Source organism: Drosophila arizonae, chromosome X, assembly GCF_054131065.1.
Source record: "Drosophila arizonae isolate 15081-1271.41 chromosome X, UAZ_ARI_1.0, whole genome shotgun sequence".
NCBI lineage: Eukaryota > Metazoa > Arthropoda > Insecta > Diptera > Drosophilidae > Drosophila > Drosophila arizonae.
Genome location: NC_142927.1, coordinates 13,779,055 through 13,806,339, shown reverse-complemented (window position 1 = coordinate 13,806,339; position 27,285 = coordinate 13,779,055). Strand labels below are relative to the sequence as shown.

Below are 27,285 nucleotides of genomic sequence, written 5' to 3'. Positions count from 1 at the left end.
TTCATTTCAGATCACGAGCTAATATATCGCGATCCGACAGGCGGCTTATCCATACTCAATATGACGGACTATACCACACGCATTCTGATGACCAATTCCACATTTGTGAGTATCCCACTCCCTCTCTCTCTCACTCTCTCTCCTATGTCTATAGCATTCTCTCTCTCTCTCCATCCTTCACAGCGTCAATTGAATGCGGAATCCTTTTTGGTTGCACCGGATCAGAAGTACGTACTGCTACAATCGGACAGCAATGCTGAGGGCTCAAGGTAAGCTTTATATAGACCCGCTAAGAGACCCTGCTCGCCTAATCCAACTGCCTTTTACCAGACATCATGTCTACGAGGTGCAAACCGCCAACACATTTCCACTGGGACCAACGGAGAATATTGCGGAGGCGCCGCGCCTGCAGCACGTGGTCTGGGCGCCCATCAATCCACCACCACCTCCACCACCACCGCCGCCAACAGCAGCCACACAGTCGCCCTTGCCCAGTGGCAGCATCATCCTGAACAGCCTCGCAGGCGCCGCAGCTGGCGGTGCTGGCAAGCCGACGGCCACCACCAACGGCGGCTCCGCCAATGGCAGCGGCGCGAGCAATGGCAATGGCCAAGGTGCCAAGGCGGCCTACACACTCAACCAGGCCATCGCCTTTGTGCACCACAACGACATCTACTACAAGCCCAAGGTGCAGGGCGAGCTCGTCTGCCGCATCACGCAGACGGGCGCGGCGGGCATCTTCTACAACGGCGTGCCCGACTGGACGTACGAGAATGTGCCCGAGCTGGAGAGTAAACGGAGCAGCCTTGCCTTCTCGCCGGACGGAATGTTCCTCGCATTCTTCAGCTTCAACGACAGCGAAGTCAACGAGTATAAGTGAGTAGTAGTTCGATGGGTTTAGGTAGGTAAACTGTATAAGAGCGGATCTAGTTGAGCAAGAGGGGCTTAGGCAATGAGTATAAGTTAAGTATGTAGATCTGTATAAGAACTTAGAGCGAGTGAATATAAGTCATGGGAGAAGTGAAGTAACCTCCAAGCATAAGGGACTATCATTAAGAGTATAAGTAGGCTGTATAAGAGTGGCGACTACAAGCTAAATGAAAGGGAAGCGCTTAGGCAATGGGTATAAGTTAAGTAAGTATGAGTAGAGTTGTCAATGAGTATAAGGCACTATTTTAGTAGGTGGTTGCGAGTATAAGTCAGATGGTAATCTATATAAGAGCTTAGTATTAGAGAAATGAGTCATGTGAGGAATGAAATAACCAGTGAGTATAAGAGGCTAGCACGATGGATAATGATTGTGAGTATAAGAGTAATTATGAGTTGTATAAGAGTGTGTGTATCAGTAAGAGCTAAAATAATCAATATAGTATAAAAGAAAAGTAGTTTTTAATGTGTGCAATGTGTATAAGTTAAATAGGTATGAAGTAGCGTCAATGAGCTGCGAGTATAAGTCAAATGGGAATATGTATATAAGCATAGAATTAGGGAAGTCATGTGAGGAGTAAAGCGATCAATGAGTATACGGAACTAGTTGAGTTGCTGTATAAATAGGAGAGTATGATTCGTTGGGAATATAAAAATGAAGTGCAAATGTTTCAATGAGATATTGGTCAGTTGAACGACAAATAGTAGAGTCGTCTCAGATTATAAGTACAATGACTAGTTGTATAAGTAAAGCCAATCAGTGTGAAAATGTAATTCGTTAGCTTAAGTATAAGTTGAATTGAAAACATGAGCTGTTCAATGAGCTATAGGTCAATATACATAGGTCAATATAGTGAAGTATATGTAGTAGAGCAATGAGTGTTAGAAATTGCGAATAGTCTATGATTACTAGAGATATGAGTAATGCAAAGAGTATAAGTGAAAATATATAAGAATATAAAAATAAAAAAAAATAAACAGAAAATAGGCTCTAGGCATATATCTCATCCTTTCCCTCTTCCTCTCACTCTCACTTTCACTTACATTCTCACTTTCACTCTCTCTCACGCTATCTCTCTCTCTCTCTCTTTGTCTCTCCCTCTCACTGTCACTCTCATTCCCTCGCTCTCCCTCTCACGCCCACTTCCCTCCTTTCCCTCTCGCTCACTCTCTATAAGTGATGCAAAGGTAGCCTAAATAGTTTTCGATGAAGCTATTATCTTCATTGTATTATATTTCTTTATATTTATATTATATTTATATTCCATTTCCATCAATCAATGCCCCATTCTTTTTTGTCCCGGTAGATACACATGGATGGGCGATAATATCAAATACCCGGCGGTGCTCAGCCAACGCTATCCGAAGGCGGGCGCACGCAATCCGAATGTGACCGTCAACGTGGTGAATCTGTCGGTGATCAAGTACATATTTCCCACACAGATCAAGCTGCCCGGGGATTTGGGCAACGGCAGCTATGTGGGCGGCCTGACCTGGGCGTCGCCCATCGATCTGTCCGTGACGATAACCAGCCGGGATCAGACCAAGGCGACGACTGTCATCTGCCGGGCACCGCACTTCCACTGCCAGGTGGTGCACACCGAGGTGACCATCAACGACGGCTGGGTGCTACCCGCCGAGCAGCCGATCTTCTCGGCTCGCATCGCTGCCCAGATGCGTGGCAGCCAGCTGCGCCAGCTGCAGCTCCAGGAGCTGGCCAACGGCGATGCGGCCATGGACGACAGCCAGGCGAATGTGACCAACGGCCAGACGACGTACGAGATCTCCAATGGTGGCTATCTGCTGAAGCGTCTGCCCGTGCGGGACGGCGAGCACGGCCACTATCGGCACGTGGTGTTCATATCGTCGCTGGACCGACGGCCCGTCCCGCTGACCATGGGCCGGTTCGAGGTGACCGAAATCGTGGGCTGGGATGAGCAGCGCGAGATCGTTTATTTTATGGCTGCTCCTGAAAGGCGACCGGGCGAACGTCACCTCTACAAGATCAGCCTTAAACTAAACGTCACCGAAACGAATCGCACCTACATCACCTCGACGCAGCCCACCTGCCTCACCTGCGACAACACGGAGTCCACCTATCGGCTGCATCGCGCCCGCAGCACTAACGCCGCCGCCTGGCAGCGCGGCGAGAAGTGGGAGGACATTGTGTCGCGCCTGGAGCCGGACGACTGCATCTACGACATACCCAAGAATTGTCTATACAATCGCGTCCAGTTCAGTCGCGACTACAGCTTCTACGTGCAGGAGTGCCTCGGACCGGAGTCGCCCAGCGTCTACCTGGTGGAGACGTCCAGCAACGAGAAGATCTTTGTACTAAACGCGGGCGATGTTCTGCGCCATCGTCTCACCCAGCTGGCCATACCGCAGACGCGCACCTTCAGCGTCGAGATACGCCATGGCTTCCACGCACAGGTGCGTCTCTACTTGCCGCCAGGCATGCGCGAGGAGGAGGAGGTCGCCTTTCCACTGGTGCTACATGTGTAAGTCTCGATCAGCTTAGGAATGTCTATATGTGTGTCAATATATCTGTATGTCCATATATCCATATATCTATATATCTATATATCTAGATATCCATATATCTATATATCCATATATCTATATATCCATATATCTATATATCTATATATCCATATATCTATATATCCATATATCCATATATCTATATATCCATATATATATAAATTTATATTGCGACGAAAATTCGATGTCTTTCCCAAAAACTTATATGAAAGGTCCTCCGCTTGGTTATAGCATCCATCGGTTATAACGACGTTAATTGTAGATCCCTTCAGAGTCGTTATTAACGGACTCTACTGTATCTAAAAGTCTATAAATCCATAAATCTATAAATCTGTAAATCTACATATATAGCCTTATATCTATTTATTTATAAACCTATAAATATGTATGTTTATATCTATATATCTATATTTTTAACTGTAACATCCATATATTTTTCCATCAATATATCTGTATATCTATATATCCCTCTCTATAACCTCCTCCTCCCATAGCGACGCTGCGCCTGGCTCACAGCTGGTCACGGAGCGCTTCCAGGTGGACTGGAATTGGTATCTGTGCAGCCAGCGCAGCTTCATTGTGGCCCAAATCGATGGACGCGGCAGCGGCTATCAAGGTGAACTACTGCGCACCCAGGTGCATGGCAAGCTCGGCACCGTCGAGGTCGAAGATCAGCTCGGCGTACTCACGTAAGTCCCACGGCTGTCACAGCCCACTCACTCATTGTTTGCCTAACCTGATGTCGTTTCAGCTATTTGCGCGATAATCTCAAGTTCATCGATCCGTTGCGCATTTGCGCCTTTGGCTGGGGCTACGGCGGCTACGCCGCCTCCATGATGCTCATCGATGATTCGCAACAGGTGCTCCAGTGCGCCGTTGCCATCAATCCCATTGTGAGCTTTGGCTATCATTGTGAGTACTGCCTGTCCTTAAATACCCTATCATTTATGTACACTGTGCACCATTAGAATGGAAACATTTCACCTCTTATCATCTCAAATCTCGCAGATCTCTAGTATAATCACTATAACCTATAAATGTTAATAATCTTCTATATTATATATCTTATATCGTCCATTTGCCAGATTCATTTTTCACGGAACGCTATATACCGCTGAAGGGCGACTATTTGCGCGCTTTGCAGGAGTCGGACCTGACCATGAAGGCGGGCAATATAAAGGGGCGTAATCTGATGTTAATGCACGGCACAGCGGATACGCTGGTGCATCAGGAGCATACGCTGATGCTGGTGCGGGCATTGGTGGATCAGCAGGTGAAATTCCGTCATCAGGTGTATCCAGATGAGGATCATACGATCACCCGATCGCTGAGCCATGTCTATAAGACCATGGAATGGTATTTCGATGAGTGCTTCGGCCCCGTCGACGACAACGAGTGGGACCCAACCGGTCTATTTGTGTTTAAACAATAATTAAGACCCCCCTACGATCCTTACGACGAGGATCCGCTGGCCAATCAGCTAATCGATATCGATCTCGATCCCGGCGAGCGCCACAATCAGACAACACCAGCCACAACACCGCTCTCAGCTCTCGACGAGCTCGACAACAGTCTACAAGCACTCGACCTCATGACCTCATCGGCAATGACCCTTAGCAAAGTCTCCAACAAGCTCTGCAACTACAGCAGCAAACGCAAGCTCCAACAGGCCGAAACAACGCTGGCCAAAAAGATGCGCATCATTCACCATTAGCAAGTCCAATACTAGAGAACTCCGTGTGCTGTATGAGAGAGAGAGAGAGAGTGTGTGTGTGTGTATATAAGAGTGTTTGTAGCAGGGCGTATGTTTAAGAATGTGTTTATAAGAGTGAATGTATAAGAGTGTGTGTGTAATAGTGCATGTATAAGAGGTACCACACTCTTGTTCAAACGCTCTTCCAGAGTGTCTATATAAGAGTGTGTGTATAAGAGTGTGTGCATAAGAGTGTTTGTATAAGAGTATTTGTGGAAGCGTATTTGTACAAGAATGAATGCATCGGAGTAATTGTATAAGAGTAAGCGTATAAGAGATACACACACTTTTATGGAAACATTCTTCTAGAGTGTCTATGTAAGAGAGTGTGTATAAGAGTGATTGTGGTAGAGTGTTTGTATAAGAGTGAATGCAAATGGGTGAGCGTAAGAGCGATAAACACACGCGTATACTCATACTCTTATACAGAGTGTGTGTATAAGAGTGTATGAGGATAAATGTCTTCTTCTATGTATGTAGAAGAACGTGTGTATAAGAGTTATTCGAAGAGTGTATGTATAAGAGTATGCTTGATTATGAATGTGCGACTCTTTCTTTGCTATCCTCACTTTTTTGAATATAAGCAAAGGCATTTTTAGTGTTTTTTGATTTCAAATAGGCTTTGTATTTTGCGCGTGATTGAAAGTTGTGTGATTGATGTGGATATACAAGAAATATTTGTTATTCTCTGTTGAAAACTTTGTTTGGTATTTTTAAAGTATTTTGTTAAATTCAAATTGTTAAATTAAAATGAGTAAAGGGCATTTTTAATGTCTGCTGATCAACAGCTTAGTATTTTTCTTTTTAGTATTTTTACGTGCGAATGGCAAAGTGACTAATGCGTTGAATGATTGAAAAAAAACGTATCATTTTAAATGTTTTGTATAGTATATTTCCATAAATAAAATGTGCAGAATTTGGCATTTATTAAGATGTGCTCAGTATTTTATTAGTATTTTTGCGTGTGTGTTCGAGTGTGACTGATTGATTGAGTGTAAACGAACAAAATCTTGTTAGCCTGCGGTTCTCTTATGTCTTCTATTTTATTAAGTATTTATTTACTTATTATTTGTACTTTTCTTTATAGGAAACTCTTGTAGATAGTATTTTAAGCAAAATTAAAACACTACCACTATATAAAGTATATGTCAATGCGTATATCTGTTCTTGATCTGTTTGTATCTGTGCTAGCTCTTCTCTCGAATGAGAGAATATTTAATTTATCATCTAGTATTTAATTACTACATAAATCCTACAGCTGCCATAGAAATAATGTGTCAATGATGATGCTTTTCTGAATTGTTGGATGAATTTTCAGTAACACTCAAGTACAATATAATCCGGATATATTGGAAGTATCTTGAAATTTTTGCGAGTTTTCACGATAATTGAATATGGTAATATTAGTAGAAATAGAAGAGATGTATTATGTCTACAAGGGTATTTCATTTTTGATTATATTTTATGGTTAGTATTTTTTAAGTATAAGTATTTTTTTTGTATGGTATGTATGCTGAGATGCGCGATAATTGGGCCAGCAAAAGAATTTTTGTAATGCAAAGAAAAGCAAGGTGATTCATTTATGCGACTGATTATTAAAGAAAATAGAAAACATTATTGTGTTTTACATGATGATAAAAGAGAGAATAAAAAACAAATTGTTAATAACAACTTGATTGGCATCGCTTGGCGTGGGGTCTATTGAAAAATATATGGATATCGTAGGGGACATAATATGGAACTAAATTGGATGCATTAGCATTTGACATTTTCAGATTAGCTGTAGATTATACGATAGTACAGATATATGCAGAGATATACACATATATATATATTTGTGTGTGTATGTATATACATATATATTTATGTATGGAATCTTTGTTTAATTGTTGATGTCTATAAAGGTATGATTGTATGTGTGTTCGTGTTTGTATGTGGGCGTGCGTGTGCCTGTCTGTACGTGTATGTGTCTATGTATGTCTGTCTTGTGGCTTAAAGATTGGTTTAGATTAATAGCTATGCTAATATATAGCAAACATATGTACACATTATATATATACATACATATGTATATAAATATATATATTTGACTGAATGTTATTTTTTGTATATATTAATAATATTATAATTAATATTTTAAACAGCAGCAACAACAACAACAACAACATTATTTTATGTCCAACTTGTATGTTTAAAAAAATGGAAACTTAAATGTAGTTGAAAGCGTTCAAAGCAAAATTAAGAAAAAATAAAATGTTCGGTGCTACCGACTGCATAATACTCGTTCACGGTACATAAGCAGATGAATTTGGAATAAAAATAAAAATGCCGAGTTTAGCCATCTATCTTCGGGACAGATCCAAAATCCTAGTAAAAATGTAGAAAATACAATTGTTTTTTTTTTTTTTTTTTTTATTATTATTATATTAACAACTACAAACTATAGATCTGCTATATTTAATTCAGGAGTGACAGAGACTATTGATATTTCAGCTATCAAACTATACGCACAGTCGAACAGACATCAAGGAACCAGTATACCCTTTTATCACAACGTGAACGGGTATTCGAATAAATGCTTTCTTATTAAATGTTAAAATGCGTATTGAAAGAAAATGGAAATTTAAATGAATTCATTAATTAATAAATTTAATAGTCGCTAAAAAGCGACTATATTCATATACATATATAAGTCCTGTGCTAAGCCAAATATGGAATAATAAAAAATAAAAAAAATAAAAATAAAACTTAAAAACAACTTCCGTAATATGCCATGGACTTTAATTACCAATAAACTGTGTTTTTTTTTTCCTAGGTAATCGTAATGCTTAAGTATAATAAATAAAAAGATACAAATAAATATTTCAATGGTCTATGCTAGGGCATTAAAAGCGGTAGCATGAATTTAAAAAAAAAATGTAATAATAATAAACCGTTAAGCGAAGCTTGGGCCAAAACACGAATAAGGCCAAAACTAAGAGGCAGAAAAATTTAATATATATGTCCTCGACTAGCAAGTATAGTAAATAACATCATTAGATGAAGGATCTGTGTGCTATGTAGGAAAATATAAACAAACAAAAAAAAAGAGAATAATAAAATAAGAAAAAATGGAGGAAAAACTTTTTTTTTAGATTTTTTTACCATTAACTTTAATTAACCTAAACGAAACAACTAAATGAATTATATATAAATATATATATAGGTGTTGAATGTTGCGTCAATATGCCCCTGAAAGTGGCTAAGCTCTATTGCAGGGTATAAGCCCAAGCATGAAAAAACAATGAAGAAAAAATGAAAACAAACAAACAATAATAGGTAAATCTGAAGAGGAAAATAATAGTCAAGCTTTAAATGTTGTACACAGATGTATGTCGGGAGCATCATTAACAAAACTTTTAAATTCTAACTTAAACACAAACATATATAAGAACTTATAAGCCCAAACAACTCTGTATGTAATAATTGTTGAGTATGCCGCTCTTAATAAATGTTTAGAAAAACAAAAAACTAAAAAAAAAAAAATAAAATAAAATAAAAATAAAAACATATAAACGAAACATAGTAAAGCGAAACACATATTTATAAATGTTTAAGAAGAAAAGCTATTGAAATAAAAAAGAGTAAATCCAATATACATATAAATATATATATATACATATAGAGAAAACATCTATGTATTACATATAGAGAAGTACATTGCGCATTTTATGTAATTTCAAAAAATAGTCTACTTAAGAAACAAACTAATGCAAAACAAAAACAAACAAAAAAACAGAAATCAATTCAAACTAAATGACCAAATAAACAAATTAGAAAAATACTTTATGTTGTCATTTCCAATGACACGGCGTAACGAAGTTCTTTGGTTTCAAGACAACAATTAAAGGTATAACAATAAAAAATTATAAAATCGTAGCCTGTCTGTGTGTACTTAATTTGTAATTGGAAAACAAAAATGGTTATGTGTAACTAATTCGAACAATTCAAGAAGAGCAAACCAAGCTAATAAATTGAAAAAATCGAAAACAATAAATAAAAATGATGTTTTTTTTTTTTTTTTTTTTTTTTTTTTTTGTATGTAACATAAACAAAAAACAAACTGAATTTTAGCTTGTTGGAAATTGTGAATTCAATAAAAATAATTTGAGTTGTGAATTTGAATTTTCAAATAACAATCGTTTAGTTATCGGACACGAGCTACATGTCTGCTCCGGCATATATCGATGGCTAATGCATAAATATCGTTAACATCGATAAGAACGATGTTGCACTATCGTTGTATATTGTCAATCTCTAATACTGCGTAGCCGTCGCGTGTTCGTAGATAAATTGCAATTTCGCTGGCGTTTTTTAATTTATTTAAAAACGCAAATTTACCAATTTCAAGTCACTGAACTAACAGTGCATATTGATTGTTATCAAGTAGCGAACTTATCTGCAGCTGAATGCAATTGCAAACGGTAATAAGCAATTCTCGAAAGAACTATTTCGTGCATGTGTATGTATGTCCATATTTGTGAGTGTGTATATGTGCATAAAAGGCATAGCAACCAGACAAGCGGACGTTCCCAAAGTATGAAAGCACTAAATTGTGCTTATAAGGATTGCCACAAATGCTGCAAGCGCACAGCAATTGCATGAATCGCTTCTTATCGATGACAAATGAATCTTGGGGCGGGTAATTTTTGTTGTTTTTTTTTTTTTTCTTTTTCATCCAAATTTAGTCAAACATTAATTTAATTGAAGGCAAAAAGAAACTTTTAATCGCGCTGAATCGTCGTTTGGGTGAACATGTGCATGTATTTGTGTGTGTACTAGTAGTCCGTGTGTGTGTGTATTTGCTAAACTTGAAATACAACGCAAACGCAACGAGAACAAACTCGTCAAGGTAAAGAAAAAATGTGTGTGAAAAATTCCAACGGAATTACGCGAGAAGCTATTCGGAGGCAGGAAAGAAGTTAAATCAGATTCTCTTTGAGTGTATATATTCACATACATACATATGTGTGACGTCGGTTGCGTATTGCTCTCATTGTATATAAATGCGTCCGTGTGTGTGTATGTGCAAGTTACATTTTGCATTTGTAGTAGTGGCAGTAGTAGTGTAGTTTTGGGCGGAGGCCAGAGGGTGGCTGTGGTATAGCTATCATACGCACTATTTTTGGGAGGAGTGACAATTTGTCTAATCTGATTTTATACTATCAAAAAAAGGTTTTTTTTTTATTTGTCACTAATTGCGGACAGTTGCATAAATTAATTGTTTACTAGCCTGTCAGTTTTCGACTTTGCACAGTATTTTAAAATTATTTAAAATCAGGTGGCAACGCCGACCTACATTTGCTCATAGCGCATTTTAGCAACATCTGCTCTTGCCGGGTAAAATTCAAATCAATTTTCACTATGTCACGAATAAAATGAATGCAGTGGCATTAATTTGTCTACAGCATCAACCGATTGATCAAATATTAACATTTGTTATTTTAAAAGTTATGTAATAATGTATACCTAAACTAGCCTCATTAAGGACTTTGCCGCAGTTGAAATGAAAATGTGAGCAATCAAATTTCGGATTTGAAATTAACAAACTTCACAAAATAATCGATGTCATATGATGTGTATCGATATTTACGATAGCTCATCCCTGCATGCGGCAGCGCTGGAGTAAAGCAGTAAGAGCTGCTCTGAATATTACACATCGCGGATAGGAAAAGTTTTAAACAATACGAAACTAAGATATTGTATAATATTTGTGCTAACAGTGCAAAGCTCTAAAACACTGTCGGTCGTCTTAATTATTTATTACAATACACATTTGTCAAAACGAACATCGTGTTCCCCGTCTTCTCGTACCCCACAAAAAGCCGAAAGTGTTAATTAGCCAAATTCTGTATATATATACATACATATGTGCATAAATGTATATATAAATATATATATATATATACATTTGTATGTGTGGGTGTATGCATGTTGTAAAGACATGCATATGGCTGTGTTTTTGTCATATTAAACGTTGAAGCTGCTGCAACTAAGATATTTTGACTGGTAAATATAACGGCTGTCGCGTGCGTTAATATAATGTGAAATGTGCGTGTGAGTGTGCGTGCTGCAATAAAAGTGGACTAGCAGTGCAAACGTGTGCTTAAACGTTGAAAAAAAAAAATACACCCGATTAACAGTTAATTATTATTATATATATTTTTGATTTAATTTTTTTTTGCATAATCAACACTTTAATGTACATACATGTGCGCGCTTTTGCATTGCCCGCGCTCCGGCACCCACGCCATAAGCCACCTGTACGCCCTTGCTCATAAACACACACACGCAAACGAGCGCGCACACGCATACATAGACACGCTCGTGCACACAGCTAAACGATGTGATTTGCGGTAGTCTCGTGAGCATTGCTTGCTCGCTTGCCAAAGCGATAACGAAAACGCATGCATGTATGTATGTATGCATATGTACGTACACACATATATATAAACATATGTATGTTTGTATTTTATTGTCTTCTTTGGCCCATTTGGCTCTGCTTCTTGTCGATTTCGGCTAGTGCTAAGCGCATTTGTACTCTGCAAAGAAGAAAGAAAAAAATGTGTATAAAAACGAATTGCTGAGGCGCCGTCGCCGTCTCCGGTGTTGCTCTCTACGCTTCAGCTGCATTTGGCTTGCAGCTGCTGCGGCTGCTGCAATGGCGAAGGCGGCGCCAATGAATTTCTATTTGTAGAAAAATAGCGCATCATTTGCAATGCAATTGTTTGCGCTTTCTATTTAGTTAAATCCACTCTTGATAACACATGCGATCATTGGGCGTAGGTGTGTATGCGTGTGTATGGTCCAATGAGATCGAGCATTCCTGACGTCACAAGTCCATTAAAGATGCATGATCTCTCTCTCTCTCTCTATTCTCGTTGGGGGGAAACAAAGATTGCCCGTTAGAGAGTGAATGTGATTTGCTGTGCATGTGTCGGTGCTGAACAATAATTTCTACCAGGTGGCAACGCTGCGTCAGTGTGTTAATGTAAAATTAAATGCTGGAATCGATTCATATGTATATATTTGGCAAATTTACTTTACTGAATTAGAAAAAAAAAAACGTTTTCTTTAATTGCAGTTGCAGACGCCTGAGACGAAATATCAGGGCGTAGCCTTATCAAGCAAACAAGTTGCCAGTTTAAAAAGTGAGTAAGTTGCACATTTGGTGGGACTGTTATGAAAACCGTCAGAGATTAGACGGACAAGCTTTGCTTAGTTGCTCACAGGCAGCACAACTGCTATAACTACAACTACATCATTAATAACAACTACGACACCGCCTTGCACCACACCGCTGTGAACGAACGCCGATGCTGCGCCAGAGCAACAGCTGGAGACATAGTCAGAGCCAGAGGCAATTGCAATTGCAATTGCAGATGCAGATGCATTTGCAGTACGTCTAACTACGCGCCGCTCGACACAACAGAGCTCCGCAACAACAGCGCCAGCAGCAGCAACGGCAGGAACAGGAACAGCGGCGGCGTCGGTCGATCTACACTTAAACATCAATATTTAGATCTATATATATATATATAAATATATATAGACACACTCAGATATACACATTCATACACATACATTAAAAACACACACCGACTGTGACATAGTGTGAGGGTGATAGAGGTCTTTAGAGAGAGCGAGTGTGTGAGAGAAAAACAAATAGAGAGAGTGTGTGTGTGTGTGTGATTGAAAGAGATACAGAGAAATCAGAAGGAGCATAAACGCTGCCCAGCACACAAAACGCCCATTTGAATGGATCCGTGTGTTGGCTGGTTTCAGGAGGAACAGGAGGGACCAGCGCTGCGCACATGGTTAAAGATTTGGGAAACGAGTTCCCAGGAAATGGGTCCACTTCTAGAGCAACAGCTTCAGCAAAGCAACAACAATAACAACAGCAGCAACAACGGAAATACCACCAGCAACAACACCGGCAACACCAGCAACAACAACAACAACAACAACAATACCAATAACAGCAGCAGCAGTACTAGTAGCAATAACAGCAGCAGCAGCAACAGCAGCAGCACCAACGCAGCATCTAGGATTGTTAACAACGATTCTACGATCAGTCTACGCGATCCCGACTCATTACAAATTCTTCTTCAGCAGTTGAACGAGCAGCCATCGCGACACGGGAACAACAACAACAACAACAACAGCAGCAGCAGCATTAACGGAGGCAAAAGTTCTAGCAACACGTCCATCGATTCAACATCGAACAACGACAATAACTCACCAGCGAGTAATAGCAGCAGCAGCAGTAGCAGCATCAGCGCCAGCGCGAACAGTAGCAACGTGACTCCATCAGCAGCAGCAACTGCAGCAACCGGCACTGCTGCAACAACGCCAACAACAGCAACAGCAACGGCAGCTGTGAGCAGTACAACGACGCCGACCGGTGGCGATAGTGCCACCGTTACCTCCACCACAACCACTAGCAGCAGCAGCAGCAACAACACCACCACCAGTAGCACCACCGTGACCACAAACACGAATAGCAACAACAGCAGCAGCAGCCGAAGCAGCAGCACCAATTATATAGCCAATCCCGCGTCAAAGGTGCCGCTGCACGAGCGCGCCAACACCTATTACAATCCTTCGCGCAGGAAACGCGTCGTGGACAACAAGTCGAGCACTCTGAATCTGACCAAGCACGCCGACATGATTGCCAAATACAAGGGCTGCCCGTGGCGTGTGCGCGACTATCAGTATGGCAAGGGCATCATTGGACTGCACGAAGAGATCGATCATTTCTATCAGTATGTCCTGCCCACGGCCTGCGAGCATGCGATACGCAACGAAGTGGTCAAGCGCATCGAATCCGTTGTCCATTCCATATGGCCGCAGGCCGTGGTCGAAATTTTTGGTTCCTTTCGCACCGGCCTCTTTCTGCCCACCTCCGACATTGATCTCGTGGTACTAGGTAAGCTAACGAAGAGATATAAAACTAGAGCTAATTATCTCAGCTAACTAATCCAACTAATCCATATATTTATTTGGTTCTTGAACGATATTCATTCAATAATAGGGATATGTATTAGATCTTACAGTACCTATTTTCGTATGACTGTTTCTTACCATGTACACACACACATATATGTGTATATATGCATATGTATCTAAATGGTAAAAATAGTCATACAAAAATAAATACTCTATATATGACTAACACTATTAATTTGGGTTTCATTCCACAGAGAACTTAAGACAATAATGGGCACGATGCAATTCTCTTAAGCTTTAGCTTGACTTTTACTTTTATATATTCGAAATTGTTTAGCCAGACTCATCGAGAGCTATTTTTATACCATGGCAATGCAGGTGGTAATGGCTTTCTGAGTCGAAATAGTTATGTAAGACTGTCTGTCTTGTAAACCATATAAGCTGGAGACTTCAAATGAAATTCCTGTATGCAAAATGAATTTATCACTTATCAATTAGTCATACCATTAGTCAATTTTCTATAATTATCGAAGCCTTAATGTGGATTTTTAAGTGCAACTTGAAAACTTTCAAATTTTCTGCCTAACCTATTAGTCGATATGGGATTTTAAGCCAAACTTGAATACCACTAAAGCTAAAGCTTTCTAAATTGCTGTGTAAGTTCCTCGCATGAGTACACTGAATTGGTACATTTTGGAATTTTGATACCTTCCTGGATTGATTGAAAGAACATCTGCGGGTAACCCTACACAAAGTACCAACTAGTCGGGTATACCCGACTAGCGCACTCTTGATGTTTAGATCGCTTGGAACAACTGTTTGCATTTAATTCAATGGCTTATTAATAATGAACCTTTCTTTTTTATTCTTCTTTTTCTCTCTCTCTCTCTCTCTCTCTCACTCTGTGTCTTCACCACCTCGTCCTCCTCTCTCTCCTGTTGCCCCATTTGTTGCATTTGTTTTGCAGGCCTTTGGGAGAAGCTACCGCTGCGCACTCTTGAATTCGAGCTGGTTGCGCGCGGCATCGCCGAGGCGTGTACGGTCCGTGTGCTAGACAAGGCGTCCGTCCCGATCATTAAGCTGACGGACCGGGAGACACAAGTAAAGGTCGACATATCGTTCAATATGCAATCGGGCGTGCAATCAGCAGAGCTGATCAAACAGTTTAAGCGCGACTATCCGGTGTTGGGGAAGCTGGTCCTGGTGCTAAAGCAGTTCCTACTGCTGCGCGATCTCAACGAGGTGTTCACCGGCGGCATCTCATCGTACTCACTGATACTCATGTGTATTAGCTTCCTGCAACTGCATCCGCGTGGCATTTACCATGACACGACGAATCTGGGCGTGCTACTGCTCGAGTTCTTTGAGCTGTACGGACAGAGCTTTAACTACATTAATATTGGTATTTCGATCAAGAACGGCGGCCGCTATATGCCCAAGGACGAACTGCAGCGGGACATGGTCGATGGCCACAGGCCGTCACTGCTCTGCATCGAGGATCCTCTGACGCCCGGCAACGATATCGGACGCAGCAGCTACGGTGCCCTCCATGTGCGTCAGGCCTTCCGATGCGCTTTCAGTGTGATCAATAATGCTGTGAGCGAATCCAATCTCTGGGGCAACGATGTGCGTGAGACGTCCATCTTGGGTGAGTGTTAGAGAAGTGCTTTCCAATGGGAATATTTGAACTATTATTTTTATGTCTGTAGGTCGGATAATTCACATTACCGATGACGTCATTGACTATCGCGAATGGATACGCGAGAACTTTGAATATCTAACGGCCATGGATCCGATGCCGTCGCTGCCCACCTACGCCAATGGCGCTGCCAAGTATGTGATCTTGCCATCTGGCACCGTGGTGCATCAGATATACCATCCGGTGCTGCAGCCGCACGCGTTGACGCAGACATATCATACGGCAGCTGTGGCGGCAGTGGCAGCGGCTGCCCAGCAGCAGCAGCAGCACCAGCAACAGCACCAACAACACCAGCAGCAACAGCAACAACAGCAGCAACAACAGCAGCAGCAGCAACATCAGCTGCAGCCGCAGGGCCAGCTGGTTGGCAATCTGAACAACATGTCGGCGCTGCGTCACCGGCGAGGCAGCACCTCGTCGGCGGAAGACAGCGAGGATAGCAAAGACTGTGAGGTTGGCGACCGGGATAGAGAGTCGCTGACTGGCATCGGGATCGGGCAGCAGTCAATGGAAATAATTGACATCACCGCCTCGCCGCCGAACGGACTGGAAGTGACAGCGATGCCAGTGACCGTGCCCAAGCCCATTATGGTGGCGATCAGCAATAGCTCGTTGTCGGGCTCGTCGGTAATGCACACACCTACACGCATAGATACATGATGAATGGCTGCCGGCCTCATGCAGCAGCAGCAGCAGCACCAGCAGCAGCAGCAGCAGCAGGTCGTAGGCTGTGCCATGCTGGCCGCAATTGCTCCCAATTCAAATATCGCAACGCCACGTGCCCAATTGTTGTTGCGCACCAACGGTGGCGGCGTCGTCGCCGCCGGAGCAGCAACTGCGGCCAGCATGCCAGCCAAGCCACAGGCCCAGCCAAGTCAACATACATGTATATCTTCTTCACAACTACAACAGCCAGACGTGGAGCAGCTACGAGATGCCCCGGCGGAAGTACTGGAGGATCACGCAGTAAACCAAAGCCATGTCTACACCACCACCAGCAGCACCACAACCAGCCACGTCCAAGCCATCTGCAACAGCAAGCCCATCAGCAGCAACACCATTAGCAGCACCAGCACCATCACCAGCAGCAGCAGCAGCAGCAGCAGTGGTGGTGGTGGTGGTGGTGCTGGCGGCAACAGCAACACTGCGACGCGAAGCTATGGCCAGCAGTCGGTGGGTCAGCGCAGTCACAACAATTCGTATTACCGCCAGCCGCTCTATGTGCCACCGCCGTTGCAGCAACAGCAGCAGCAGCAACAACAACTGACCAAGACCATTTCCAATGTGCAGCAGAGCAGCTACAACAGCCATCATGTCCACCAGCAGCAACGGCCGCAGCATCTGCGACTGTCCAGCAACAATAGTAGTAGTGTTAATACTGGCAGCAGTACCTTTCAGCAGCATCATCACCCACTCCATCAGCAACAGCATCATCATCAGCAACAGCAGCTCCATCTCCATCAGCAGCAACTGCAGCAGCAGCAGCAGCACCAACACCAACAGCAACAGCAGCATCGTAGGCATTTTCAAACAGGCGTATCTAAACCGGTAGGTTCGCCCACAGTATCATCATCCTCCTGCACAACAGCTGGCGCCGCAGCGATCGTGCTTAGCTGTAATAGCAGCAGCAGCAGCAGCAGCAACAGCAGCAACCATAGCGGCGGCCACAGCCGCTTGCAGCAAATGCGCGACACGCGCCTGGTTAACTCATCCTCCTCAATCATTTCCATATCGTCTGAATCCTCAGTTGGCAGTTCCAGTTCGTCGCCTCGTTCCCCACGCTGCGCTTCTGGTGGTGAATCCGCTGACTCGGCTTCCGCCCAGGTGGCTACAGCAGACGATCGCTAAGGAGGATACTCAAATGCTATTCTAATATTCCAAAACTCTGGTTCAGGCGAGCAAAGAAGCCAGCGTGAGTGAGAGGGATAGAAATAGATATTTAGTCCAGGCGAGTCGAGACGACTTGAGATAACAGAGACAGAAAAAGAGATGGAAAGAGTGAGATAGCGAGATAGCGAGAAATGGCAATAGTCCGTCATGTGCATTAATCTACAAATAGCTGCGTGCGTCAAGAATATTATGATAGCGACTATGATTATGATTATTTCTCTCTTATATATAATTTCTTTTCTCGATAGTTTGAATAGCAGACTCACATTCGCATTCACAATCATTCATTAATTCAAATCTTTAGTTATATATGTGTATGTATATGTAGTTGTATATGTAGATATATATATGTGTATATATCTGTATATGTACATATATATGTATGTATGTATATGTGCATATAGCCATGTATACGTATACATAATAATTATTGATGTATATGTAATTGCTTGTAGACATATCGCCAATGTAAGCGTATGTGTAAGTGTATATATATTTCTATATGTGCATATTTCATATATATATATATATATGTATTCTTTTAGTAGCAATTTTGCATTTCAAGATTCTTAATGAATATAACAAATTATATACTCAACCCAAAAATCCCCTCCAAAAAAAAAAAAAAAAAAAAACAAAACAAAAAAAAACAAACAACAAACAAAAAAAAAACAAAAAGAAAGAAAAGCAAAAAAAATAGATATATCTTAACAAAAAACTAATGGAAATAAGAGAAGAAAAGCGCCATACAACCATATATATATATATATATATATATATATATATATATATATATATATATATATATATATATATATATACATATATATATATATATATATATATACATATATATATATATATATATATATATATACCTATATGTATATTTGAAATTTAATGTAACTATAGCTGTATGTACTCCTCTCTCCGCATAGAAAAAAGATTACAAACAATCCTTAAAAAAATATGCAACTACATTCGATCCATTAACAATCGATGTACGTGTATTGCTGTCTCGCTTGCGCCTTTAACACACATACTCACAAACATCAACTTTCCTAAGTACATAAATATATATATATATATATATATATATATATATATTATAATGTTAGTTAACTTGACACTTTTCCCTATTCGTGCGCTAGTTGGCATTTCATTTTGTTTTTAAAATAAATATGAAAAAAGCCACTAAAAAAAAATAATAAAGTCTAAAATAAAATTTAAAAAAAAAAAATATATATATATATCAATATGTATATGAGTAAAAAAAAAATGATACATAACGTAAGATTATGTGAAGCGCAATGTGAAGTATGAAATTTAAGTACGTATATATACATACACACACATATATATATATGAAAATATTTATATATATGAAATATTATTTTAATAACAAGAATTGTATAGGATTATATAGTTATAAGACAACTAGGTGTTTTATTTTTTTTTATATATACATATATATATATATTGTTTCCCTAGTTATAAAACTAAACTTTTTTTTGTAATGAATTACTTTGCTTATATAGCTTAAGAGTGCTGCATCAACAGGCTCGAATGAACCGAAAACAGAAAATTGTTTAACAAATCGTAAGAAGAGAAAATGTTTAACAAGAAAATCTAAACGAAAGCAAGAAATCAAGCAGCAGCAAAACCACGCGCAAAAATCACGCTAATATTATTAAGTGAAACTGCGCGGCGAAGAAGAGGAAAGAAGAGAAGAAGGAAAGCCCTAAATAATGAGAGAAAAGAAGAAAATTAATATAAGCATAAAGAAAATTTATTATAATTCTATGGATAGATCATATAGAAACTAGTAGCATTATGTAATTTCTATAAGCTCCAAAAGAAGAAGAGAAAAAAAAAACAAAAGCAAACAAAAAAAAAAATTGTAATTAGCTGCATCTTTTTATTAATGCCTGAATGTTTTTATTGTCAATATTATTACTATTATTATTATCATTATTAAATATCCCTATTATGATTATTATATTTAAAAGTTCTGCACATAAAACAAAAATTGTAAAGACACATTGCGAATGCGATGTGTTTCAAAGCAAAACAAAAAAAAAAAGAAAACAAAACAAGATAAAACCAAACAAAAAAGAAAAACCGACAAACCAACAACAAAAAACTGTAATATTATTCATTATCATATACTTACTAGATGCATATATGCAATTCCTGCCATTTATTAGTGTACATATTATATACATATATCTCTATTCATATATATATATGGATGGATATGTGGTTTCTTTTCGTTAGTTTATTCCGGCAAAGGATGCTCCCATTGGTCCCAGATCTTCTTCAATTCCCTTTATTTAAGTCTTAAATCTTAAACGTACTGCCATTTTGAGAGAGGTTTTTAAAATCGAAAAAATAAGAAACAAGAAAAAACATTTAGACTTTGTATATGTATAACATTTAGGCTGTTCTCTTCTTTATTTGTATGTATTTTTTGTAAGAGCTAAGAAATCAGAAATTTGTGAAGATATGGCAGCCTTATGCGTCGTCCTTGTGTGCGCCAGTGTTGGCTAAGTTTTCTCGACTATCAACTGCAAAATTGAATATTTCCCCTCCCTTTCCCTCCCTCCCACAAACAAGCACAATCATCAATCTCGTTAGCAGCTGAGAGAGAAAGAGAGAGCGATAGATAGCGATTTGGCAGCTGCTTTGAAGCCCACCTTACACCTATACAGACACACATACACACACACACAGACGCTTGCATGCTGTATGCACGCACGCACGCACACACATACATAAATATGCAAATGCATAGCAAGGAGATGAACAAATGTTAGAATGTCGAAAGTAAAACCAATAAGAATTATGAAATTTATGCACTCATCTGTTGAATACATATATATGTATGTATATATATATATAAATACGTGTAGGTAATATATGAACTAATTGATAAATATGCAAGCGTGCAGATGTACAAACATACATATGACTGCAGTTGTGCGTGCGTGTGTAAAACAGTAAAAAAAAAAAAAATAAGACAAAACAAATGTTAGGTTAGGCTTAAGCTCTAAGACTTACAAACCCACACACACACATATATATATACATACATATGTATGTTTGTAGCACACACACATACAGTCAGCCACTGACAGGACGCATACTAGTTAAACCAGATTCAATATTAGTGTTGAGGTTATGAAGTAAATTTTCCAATATCCGATCACTGTTTGCCTAGCCAAGTAAGTTGTAATATGTAAATGTCTTTTTTTTTATATATATACACACACACACATACATATATATATATAATAGCATTGTATTTAGTTTGTGTATTTCTCAAAGTGCATGCATATGTGTGTGTGCATATGTATGTATATCGATGTACAACTATCGGCTACATCGATTGTTACACACGATATATGTATGTAGCCAATTCTTAAAAGACGAGCTACGAGGATACGATAAATATATATCTATATATATATGTGTATGTATGGTAAAAAATTTATAGTTATTTAAGATGAATTCGTAACAAATTTATTATATGCATAAAACGTAAACTTAACTGATGTGTAATGTATACCTAGCAAATTGATGCGTAAGACGAATAACGATCATTATGTGAATGATGATAATGATAATGATGAAGTGAAAGCCGTTGCATTAGCAACCGCCTAATAAACGCCGTGTTTTATGCACGCAAAAAAAAAACATTAAACAATACAAAACCAAAAAAGACAAATACAAAACAGGAACTTAGAAAAACAATGCCAAATATATATGTATGTATGTATGCGTATGTTATGTATGTCTCTGCTTGATAACGGCTTCAGCACGCTTCACCACTTGATGTAGGTGAACTTGAAGGTCTTGGGATCGCTGGCCTCGCACACATACAGCATCAGGATCTTGCAGTGGGCATCGTTGATCAGCTCCCGTGTGCTGAACATGTGGACACAGTTCTCGTTGCCGCCGTAATTGTCGGGCATCTGTTTGGGCCCGTTCCAGGGGGCGTAGGTCATGGGGCGGCCCGTCGAGAGCCAGTAGAAGGCACCCTCGGTGCCGAGATCATTGCCAGAGATCCAGAAGTAGTCGTTGTTCTTGAAGCCCTTGGCCTTGATGTGCTTGACCAGGGCCTCCATTTCCGGCTTGTCCTCAATGGAGGCCAGGTGGGCGTTCATCATCCGGCAGGAGGCCGCTGCCTGGAACCAGTTCACCTTGTTCATCGGCTCGATATAATAATAGTTATCGCCGATCCGCACAAACGGCGTTGTGTCAATGTCCGAGGGTATGCCTATCGAAAAAAAAAAAAAATCGAAAACGAAAACGAAAACTGTGAAACGGAATCAGGACTGGAAGAGAGAGTAACCGTTAGCTAACCATTGTAGACCTCGGTGCGATAATTGGTGAATATATTGACATCCGGCAGGTAAGTGAACGCTGGCGCCACAAGGCTGGACAGGATTATCACACGCAACATGATGAAACACTTTTCGCTTTCGGACTGCATCTTGGCCAATTCAAGCTCGATCTATTTGGCTAACGCTGGGCAACTGTCGGAAATGCCAGTCGGCATTGGGCTTTTATGCGCTACCTGCCCAATATCATGCGCCATTCCAGGCTGCCAATCTCGGTATGCGACGGCACCTGCATTGCGCAAAGCAGCTGCATAAACAATTCCACAGAAATCCAACCATCGCAAAAATATGTGATCTATACCTAGATCTGGCTACTTAAATGTAACTCTAGCTCTGTTTACCCCTAATCCATTCGAATTAATGAATTCAGGGTAAACAAAAAATACCCATTTTCAATTTTTGAATGCAGAGTATAACCGATTTGTAACATTTGATGTTACAGGCTGAAAGAGGCGTGGCATGTAGTCTATATATATGTATATACATAGGTATGGATCTCTTTAAATAGACCCTTGCTCAAAAGGACGGGCTAAATGAATCAAGTTCCTCTGTCCGTCTTATATTACTATACATCACTGTTATTTGAATAATTAGATCGATAATAATCGATTTAGTTTGGCTTCGATTTTTGATATTTCATACCTCGCTTTGAAATTGAAGAGAATTATACTGTGCCAAGAGTGTTAGGGTATCCCTTAGTCGGCCCTCCCCGACTAGAGCGCGTATAACATATGGATTTTCGTAGATTTACTTGCTAAGCCTCATATTGATGACATATTTCTATTTCAAGCAATTTTTCTAACTGCTTCCATGAAAATACCCTGTAAATTGGATCTATAGAGCGGTATACTTTAAAATATGTATCAATTTTACGCATATGTATTTGCGTATAAATTTATTTTTATGTTTATATTTCCACATAAAATATAATATTTTAGTATAACATTCAAGTTACTGCTTCAGCTCTTCTTCTTGCCTTTTCGAAATTCAGCTAAGACTTGATTGTTATACATATAAATATTATTTGTATTGTGGTGAATATCTTTTCGTATCCATTCGTTCAAGAACGTGTTCTCGAACATCGGGAGCTGGCAAAGTCTAATTATGAGGCAAACAACAATTGTTAGGCCAGAGGCGCAGCTCGCCAAAGCGATAAGCGTGTGATTTGTTCGGAAAGAGTTGACTGGCTGGTTTCGCTTCCCAGTCGATCATAAAACAACAAACGGCGCAGGCGCCTAGCGCTAGCCAGTCAGAAGTGTGGTCTGGAGCAGAGCAGCAGCACCAGTAGCACCAGTAGCAGCAGTAGCAGCGGCAGAAGAAGAAAGTGAACGCCAGAAAAACGAAAAACGAGGAGAAAATGCCAAACGCTTTGTTGTTGTTCCTATTGGGCCTCGCGATGGCGACACCTAGCGGCGCTGCGGGTAAACTACAAAATTTCACTTTCACAAAATTCCCATTTGTTAAAAGTCCCATTTGAACATCTAGTATAAATTGTATGCCTTCTCATTAGCAGCGGCTCAGCCTGCCATTCGACCACAATCGCAGCGCGGCATCATCTTTCCCAAGGAAACCTTCGACGAATGCTTTCTGGATGGGGAGCAGAAGATGCCAGGTAGCTGCAAACTGCTGCAGGATTGCCCCGCTGCCATAAAGCAAGCAATGCCCAAGACCTGTTACTTTGTCAAATTCGATCAGTATGTGTGCTGTGCTTCCAACTCTAGCCAACCCGACGATGACTCACAGGTGGAGCCAACAACACTAAAGCCGCCCGTAAAACGGAAGAGCGATAAAGGTTTGTAGGGCAGATATGCATCTAAAATCAGTTGCTAACAGTCGTTGATTCGTCTCTTACAGTTTGCGAGGAATTTAACTTCTTCGTCGCCTCCGTTGTGGGTGGCCGTCTGACCAAACACCGAGAGTTTCCCTTTATGGCCGCCCTCGGCTGGCGCTCCAACTTCGATCAAAGCATTTACTATCGCTGTGGCGGCAGTCTCATAGCGCCCAATTTCGTGCTCACAGCGGCGCACTGCATCGACTTTGGTGGACAGAGGCCCGTAATAGTGCGACTAGGCGGCGATAATCTGACCGTTAGCATGGATGCAGTTCATCACGATTATCGAATCCGTCGTATATTTATCCATCCCGGCTACAACGAGAATACCGCCTACAATGATATTGCGCTGCTTGAGCTGGAAGGGCACGTGCCACCCATTCTACGGCCCGTCTGTCTCTGGCAGGATGCGAAGTTGGCCAAGAAGGATCTGATTGCCGTTGGCTACGGGCAGATAAGCTTTGCGGGTCTCTCCTCGTCGCAGTTGCTCAAGGTGGATCTACAGCACATCAGCAACGACCAGTGCCGAGAATACTACTCACGCGAACAGCTACCCAAGGGCCTGGCTGCCAGCCAAGTGTGTGCCGGCGACTTGAGCGGCAAGGCTGACACCTGCCAGGGTGACTCCGGTGGGCCGCTGGTCATGAGACTTGATGGCAGCACATGGTATCTGGTGGGCATCACGTCGTTGGGCCAGGGCTGTGCCATCGGCCCGCCCAGCATCTATACGCGCGTGTCCAGCTATTTGGACTGGATCGAGAGCATTGTCTGGCCCCAGTCGGAGGATCAGACAGTGGATCCCACGTTCGATCTGCGCATATCCTTCTGAGAGCTGAGTGCCGGGAAGTCACAGCTCTCGCTTGGGAACGACCCACATTCATTCAATAAGCGGGAATTTACCGCTGATTCATCTATTTTCAAACGTTACTCAAGCGGCAAGTCTGTGCTTCACCGATCAATCAATTGGAGCATGGAATCTTTATTTAATTGTCGATTGTCTTCATTAAATATATTTATTTTGTATTTATTTTCCAATTTCTTATTGAGTTTTCATTACTTGTAAATGTTAATTCATTCAAAAAATGCGAATTAATTTTTTAACTATGTTAGTTTTTATTATTTATGTCTTATATACATACATACATATGTATATATATAGTGTATAATATTATTATGGGAAGCACTCGGGGTGTGCTTTCCAGAGTTTCCTTCTGCATATTTTTATGAAGCATACTTTTAGATGCCATCCATATAAATATACCCAAGGAATGCTGCACGCAAAACCGGTAAAGTAGATAACGATTATACTTGATGTGAAATTCGAATCTTGAATAATAAGAAATAAATAATTAAAATAAATAAATAATTGGTACAGATTAATATAAAGAAATTCATATGCAACTATTTTTAGTCTGCTCCATGATCTCATTTAATTAATATACTATAGTTTAATTGACATTCCGTTTTACTCATATGGAAATTGTATATTCGATGAATCGGCGCTTATTAAATATGGAAAGTTTTTGAATAGATACACCCACACCCACATACACCCATATATATATATATATATATATATATATATATATATAAAGAAATGTTTAACAAATGAAATTGTAACGAAAACAAGGAGTGCTCTCGATCCAGTCCAAATAGCTGGACACGCGCGTATAGATGCTGGGCGGGCCGATGGCACAGCCCTGGCCCAACGACGTGATGCCCACCAGATACCATGTGCTGCCATCAAGTCTCATGACCAGCGGCCCACCGGAGTCACCCTGGCAGGTGTCAGCCTTGCCGCTCAAGTCGCCGGCACACACTTGGCTGGCAGCCAGGCCCTTGGGTAGCTGTTCGCGTGAGTAGTATTCTCGGCACTGGTCGTTGCTGATGTGCTGTAGATCCACCTTGAGCAACTGCGACGAGGAGAGACCCGCAAAGCTTATCTGCCCGTAGCCAACGGCAATCAGATCCTTCTTGGCCAACTTCGCATCCTGCCAGAGACAGACGGGCCGTAGAATGGGTGGCACGTGCCCTTCCAGCTCAAGCAGCGCAATATCATTGTAGGCGGTATTCTCGTTGTAGCCGGGATGGATAAATATACGACGGATTCGATAATCGTGATGAACTGCATCCATGCTAACGGTCAGATTATCGCCGCCTAGTCGCACTATTACGGGCCTCTGTCCACCAAAGTCGATGCAGTGCGCCGCTGTGAGCACGAAATTGGGCGCTATGAGACTGCCGCCACAGCGATAGTAAATGCTTTGATCGAAGTTGGAGCGCCAGCCGAGGGCGGCCATAAAGGGAAACTCCCGGGGTAGGGTCGGATGGCCACCCACAGCAAATAGGACCTTTGGTTGGCACGAGTTGGAGGCACAGCACACATACTGATCGAATTTGACAAAGTAACAGGTCTTGGGCATTGCTTGCTTTAGGGCAGCGGGGCAATCCTGCAGCAGTTTACAGGTTCCTGGAATCTTCTGTTCTTCATCCAGAAAGCATTCGTCGAAGGTCTCCTTGGGAAAGATGATGTTGCGCTGCGATTGCGGGCGACACATTATAGGCTGAGCAACTATCAATAAAATGATGTATTCATATTAAATCGAATTTTAAGCGAAGATCAATTTGTAGCTTACCCGTAGCGCACCCAGGTGGCGTCATCGCGAAGCCCAAAAGGAGTAATAACGAAGATTTTAGCATTTTCTCCAAGTTTTTCCGTCGATCTCTTCTACTACTCACTGTTCAAACTCTTAATTCTGACTGGCTAATTTTTAGCACTTTTCCAGACCTAGCTTCTGACTAGCCTTTTTGTCTCTTTTTGCTCAGCACTTTTCCGAGCTGCGGCTCTGGCTTGAAAATAGACTGCTGTTTGCTTCATAAATATACTTTGCCAGCTCGCGATGAAAGATAATACGTTATTAACAAAATGCAAACTGCAACGTTTCGTGTCTGGTTTGTTGTTTTGGGCGTCATTAAATTGAATATACTCCAAATAAATGTGATTTTATTAATATTCCACAATTTCCAATTGAAGCGAATTTATAGTTATTACCCGCCAAATCATGCTAGCGCCATCTGTGAGTCACTTTTTGTAAGCTTTTACCTACAAAATTGAGTAGATGCGTAACCATCGATTACTTTACTTATGGCGCCTGATTCGTTTGAAATGAAAGGTTTCCCCATGATGCCAATGAAACCAAATACAAAATTCACAAAATAAAAAATAAAAAATTGCTGATTAATTTGATTG

At 40.7% G+C, this 27,285-nt stretch overlaps 5 protein-coding genes across 13 annotated transcripts in view; 3 read left to right on the top strand and 2 right to left on the bottom strand.

Moving 5' to 3' along the window:
* The window catches only part of LOC108618367 (inactive dipeptidyl peptidase 10), a 173,435-nt gene extending 164,293 nt beyond the window's left edge, over positions 1-9,142 (top strand). For all 3 annotated transcript variants that reach the window (XM_089473106.1, XM_089473105.1, XM_018014347.2), the window contains 7 exons: positions 11-105; positions 184-269; positions 331-876; positions 2,235-3,428; positions 3,966-4,160; positions 4,223-4,383; positions 4,557-9,142. In XM_089473106.1, the coding sequence (XP_089329232.1) occupies positions 11-105; positions 184-269; positions 331-876; positions 2,235-3,428; positions 3,966-4,160; positions 4,223-4,383; positions 4,557-4,903 (2,624 nt within the window). In that variant the 3' untranslated portion in view covers positions 4,904-9,142. The remainder of the gene's footprint in view (positions 1-10; positions 106-183; positions 270-330; positions 877-2,234; positions 3,429-3,965; positions 4,161-4,222; positions 4,384-4,556) is intronic.
* A 355-nt stretch (positions 9,143-9,497) lies between these two features.
* Positions 9,498-21,497, top strand: Trf4-1 (Topoisomerase related function 4-1). Of its 6 annotated transcripts, XM_089473104.1 has the most exons (6): positions 9,498-9,687; positions 12,348-14,192; positions 15,180-15,860; positions 15,922-16,538; positions 16,824-17,459; positions 17,659-21,497. In XM_089473104.1, exons 2-6 carry the CDS (start codon positions 13,022-13,024, stop codon positions 17,782-17,784), a joined length of 3,231 nt encoding a protein of 1,076 aa, XP_089329230.1. In that variant the 5' UTR covers positions 9,498-9,687; positions 12,348-13,021; the 3' UTR covers positions 17,785-21,497. The 6 variants fall into 6 exon arrangements, with proteins under 6 accessions (XP_089329230.1, XP_089329225.1, XP_089329227.1 ...); XM_089473099.1 differs by having other exon boundaries at positions 16,824-21,497; XM_089473101.1 differs by having other exon boundaries at positions 9,498-9,725; positions 16,824-21,497.
* LOC108618403 (C-type lectin 37Da) lies at positions 21,065-22,370 on the bottom strand. Its single transcript, XM_018014402.2, has 2 exons — positions 22,167-22,370; positions 21,065-22,080 (listed from the first exon to the last, which is right to left on the bottom strand). Exons 1-2 carry the CDS (start codon positions 22,294-22,296, stop codon positions 21,626-21,628), a joined length of 585 nt encoding a protein of 194 aa, XP_017869891.1. The 5' UTR covers positions 22,297-22,370; the 3' UTR covers positions 21,065-21,625.
* On the top strand, positions 22,360-25,070 carry LOC108618386 (venom protease-like). 2 transcript variants are annotated; one of them, XM_018014380.2, is made up of 3 exons: positions 22,360-23,625; positions 23,718-23,996; positions 24,059-25,070. In XM_018014380.2, the coding sequence occupies exons 1-3, from the start codon at positions 23,562-23,564 to the stop codon at positions 24,862-24,864; spliced, it is 1,149 nt and encodes a 382-aa protein (XP_017869869.1). In that variant the 5' UTR covers positions 22,360-23,561; the 3' UTR covers positions 24,865-25,070. The 2 variants fall into 2 exon arrangements, with proteins under 2 accessions (XP_017869869.1, XP_089329244.1); XM_089473118.1 differs by having other exon boundaries at positions 23,715-23,996.
* Positions 25,071-25,159: 89 nt separating this feature from the next.
* LOC108618135 (Serine Protease Immune Response Integrator) lies at positions 25,160-27,277 on the bottom strand. The gene is made up of 2 exons (XM_018014041.2): positions 26,672-27,277; positions 25,160-26,607 (listed from the first exon to the last, which is right to left on the bottom strand). The coding sequence occupies exons 1-2, from the start codon at positions 26,733-26,735 to the stop codon at positions 25,637-25,639; spliced, it is 1,035 nt and encodes a 344-aa protein (XP_017869530.2). The 5' UTR covers positions 26,736-27,277; the 3' UTR covers positions 25,160-25,636.
* Positions 27,278-27,285: the final 8 nt, after the last annotated feature.

Coding starts and splice junctions, on each gene's coding strand:
- Trf4-1 (XM_089473099.1), top strand. CDS start 13,022: ATGGATCCGTGTGTTGGCTGGTTTCAGGAGGAACAGGAGGGACCAGCG. Junction 14,193..15,179: donor CATTGATCTCGTGGTACTAG/GTAAGCTAACGA, acceptor TTTGTTTTGCAG/GCCTTTGGGAGAAGCTACCG. Junction 15,861..15,921: donor GCGTGAGACGTCCATCTTGG/GTGAGTGTTAGA, acceptor TTATGTCTGTAG/GTCGGATAATTCACATTACC.
- LOC108618403 (XM_018014402.2), bottom strand. CDS start 22,296: ATGCAGTCCGAAAGCGAAAAGTGTTTCATCATGTTGCGTGTGATAATC. Junction 22,081..22,166: donor TCGCACCGAGGTCTACAATG/GTTAGCTAACGG, acceptor TTTTTTCGATAG/GCATACCCTCGGACATTGAC.
- LOC108618386 (XM_089473118.1), top strand. CDS start 23,562: ATGCCAAACGCTTTGTTGTTGTTCCTATTGGGCCTCGCGATGGCGACA. Junction 23,626..23,714: donor GACACCTAGCGGCGCTGCGG/GTAAACTACAAA, acceptor CCTTCTCATTAG/CAGCGGCTCAGCCTGCCATT. Junction 23,997..24,058: donor AAAACGGAAGAGCGATAAAG/GTTTGTAGGGCA, acceptor CGTCTCTTACAG/TTTGCGAGGAATTTAACTTC.
- LOC108618135 (XM_018014041.2), bottom strand. CDS start 26,735: ATGCTAAAATCTTCGTTATTACTCCTTTTGGGCTTCGCGATGACGCCA. Junction 26,608..26,671: donor GCCACCTGGGTGCGCTACGG/GTAAGCTACAAA, acceptor TTTTATTGATAG/TTGCTCAGCCTATAATGTGT.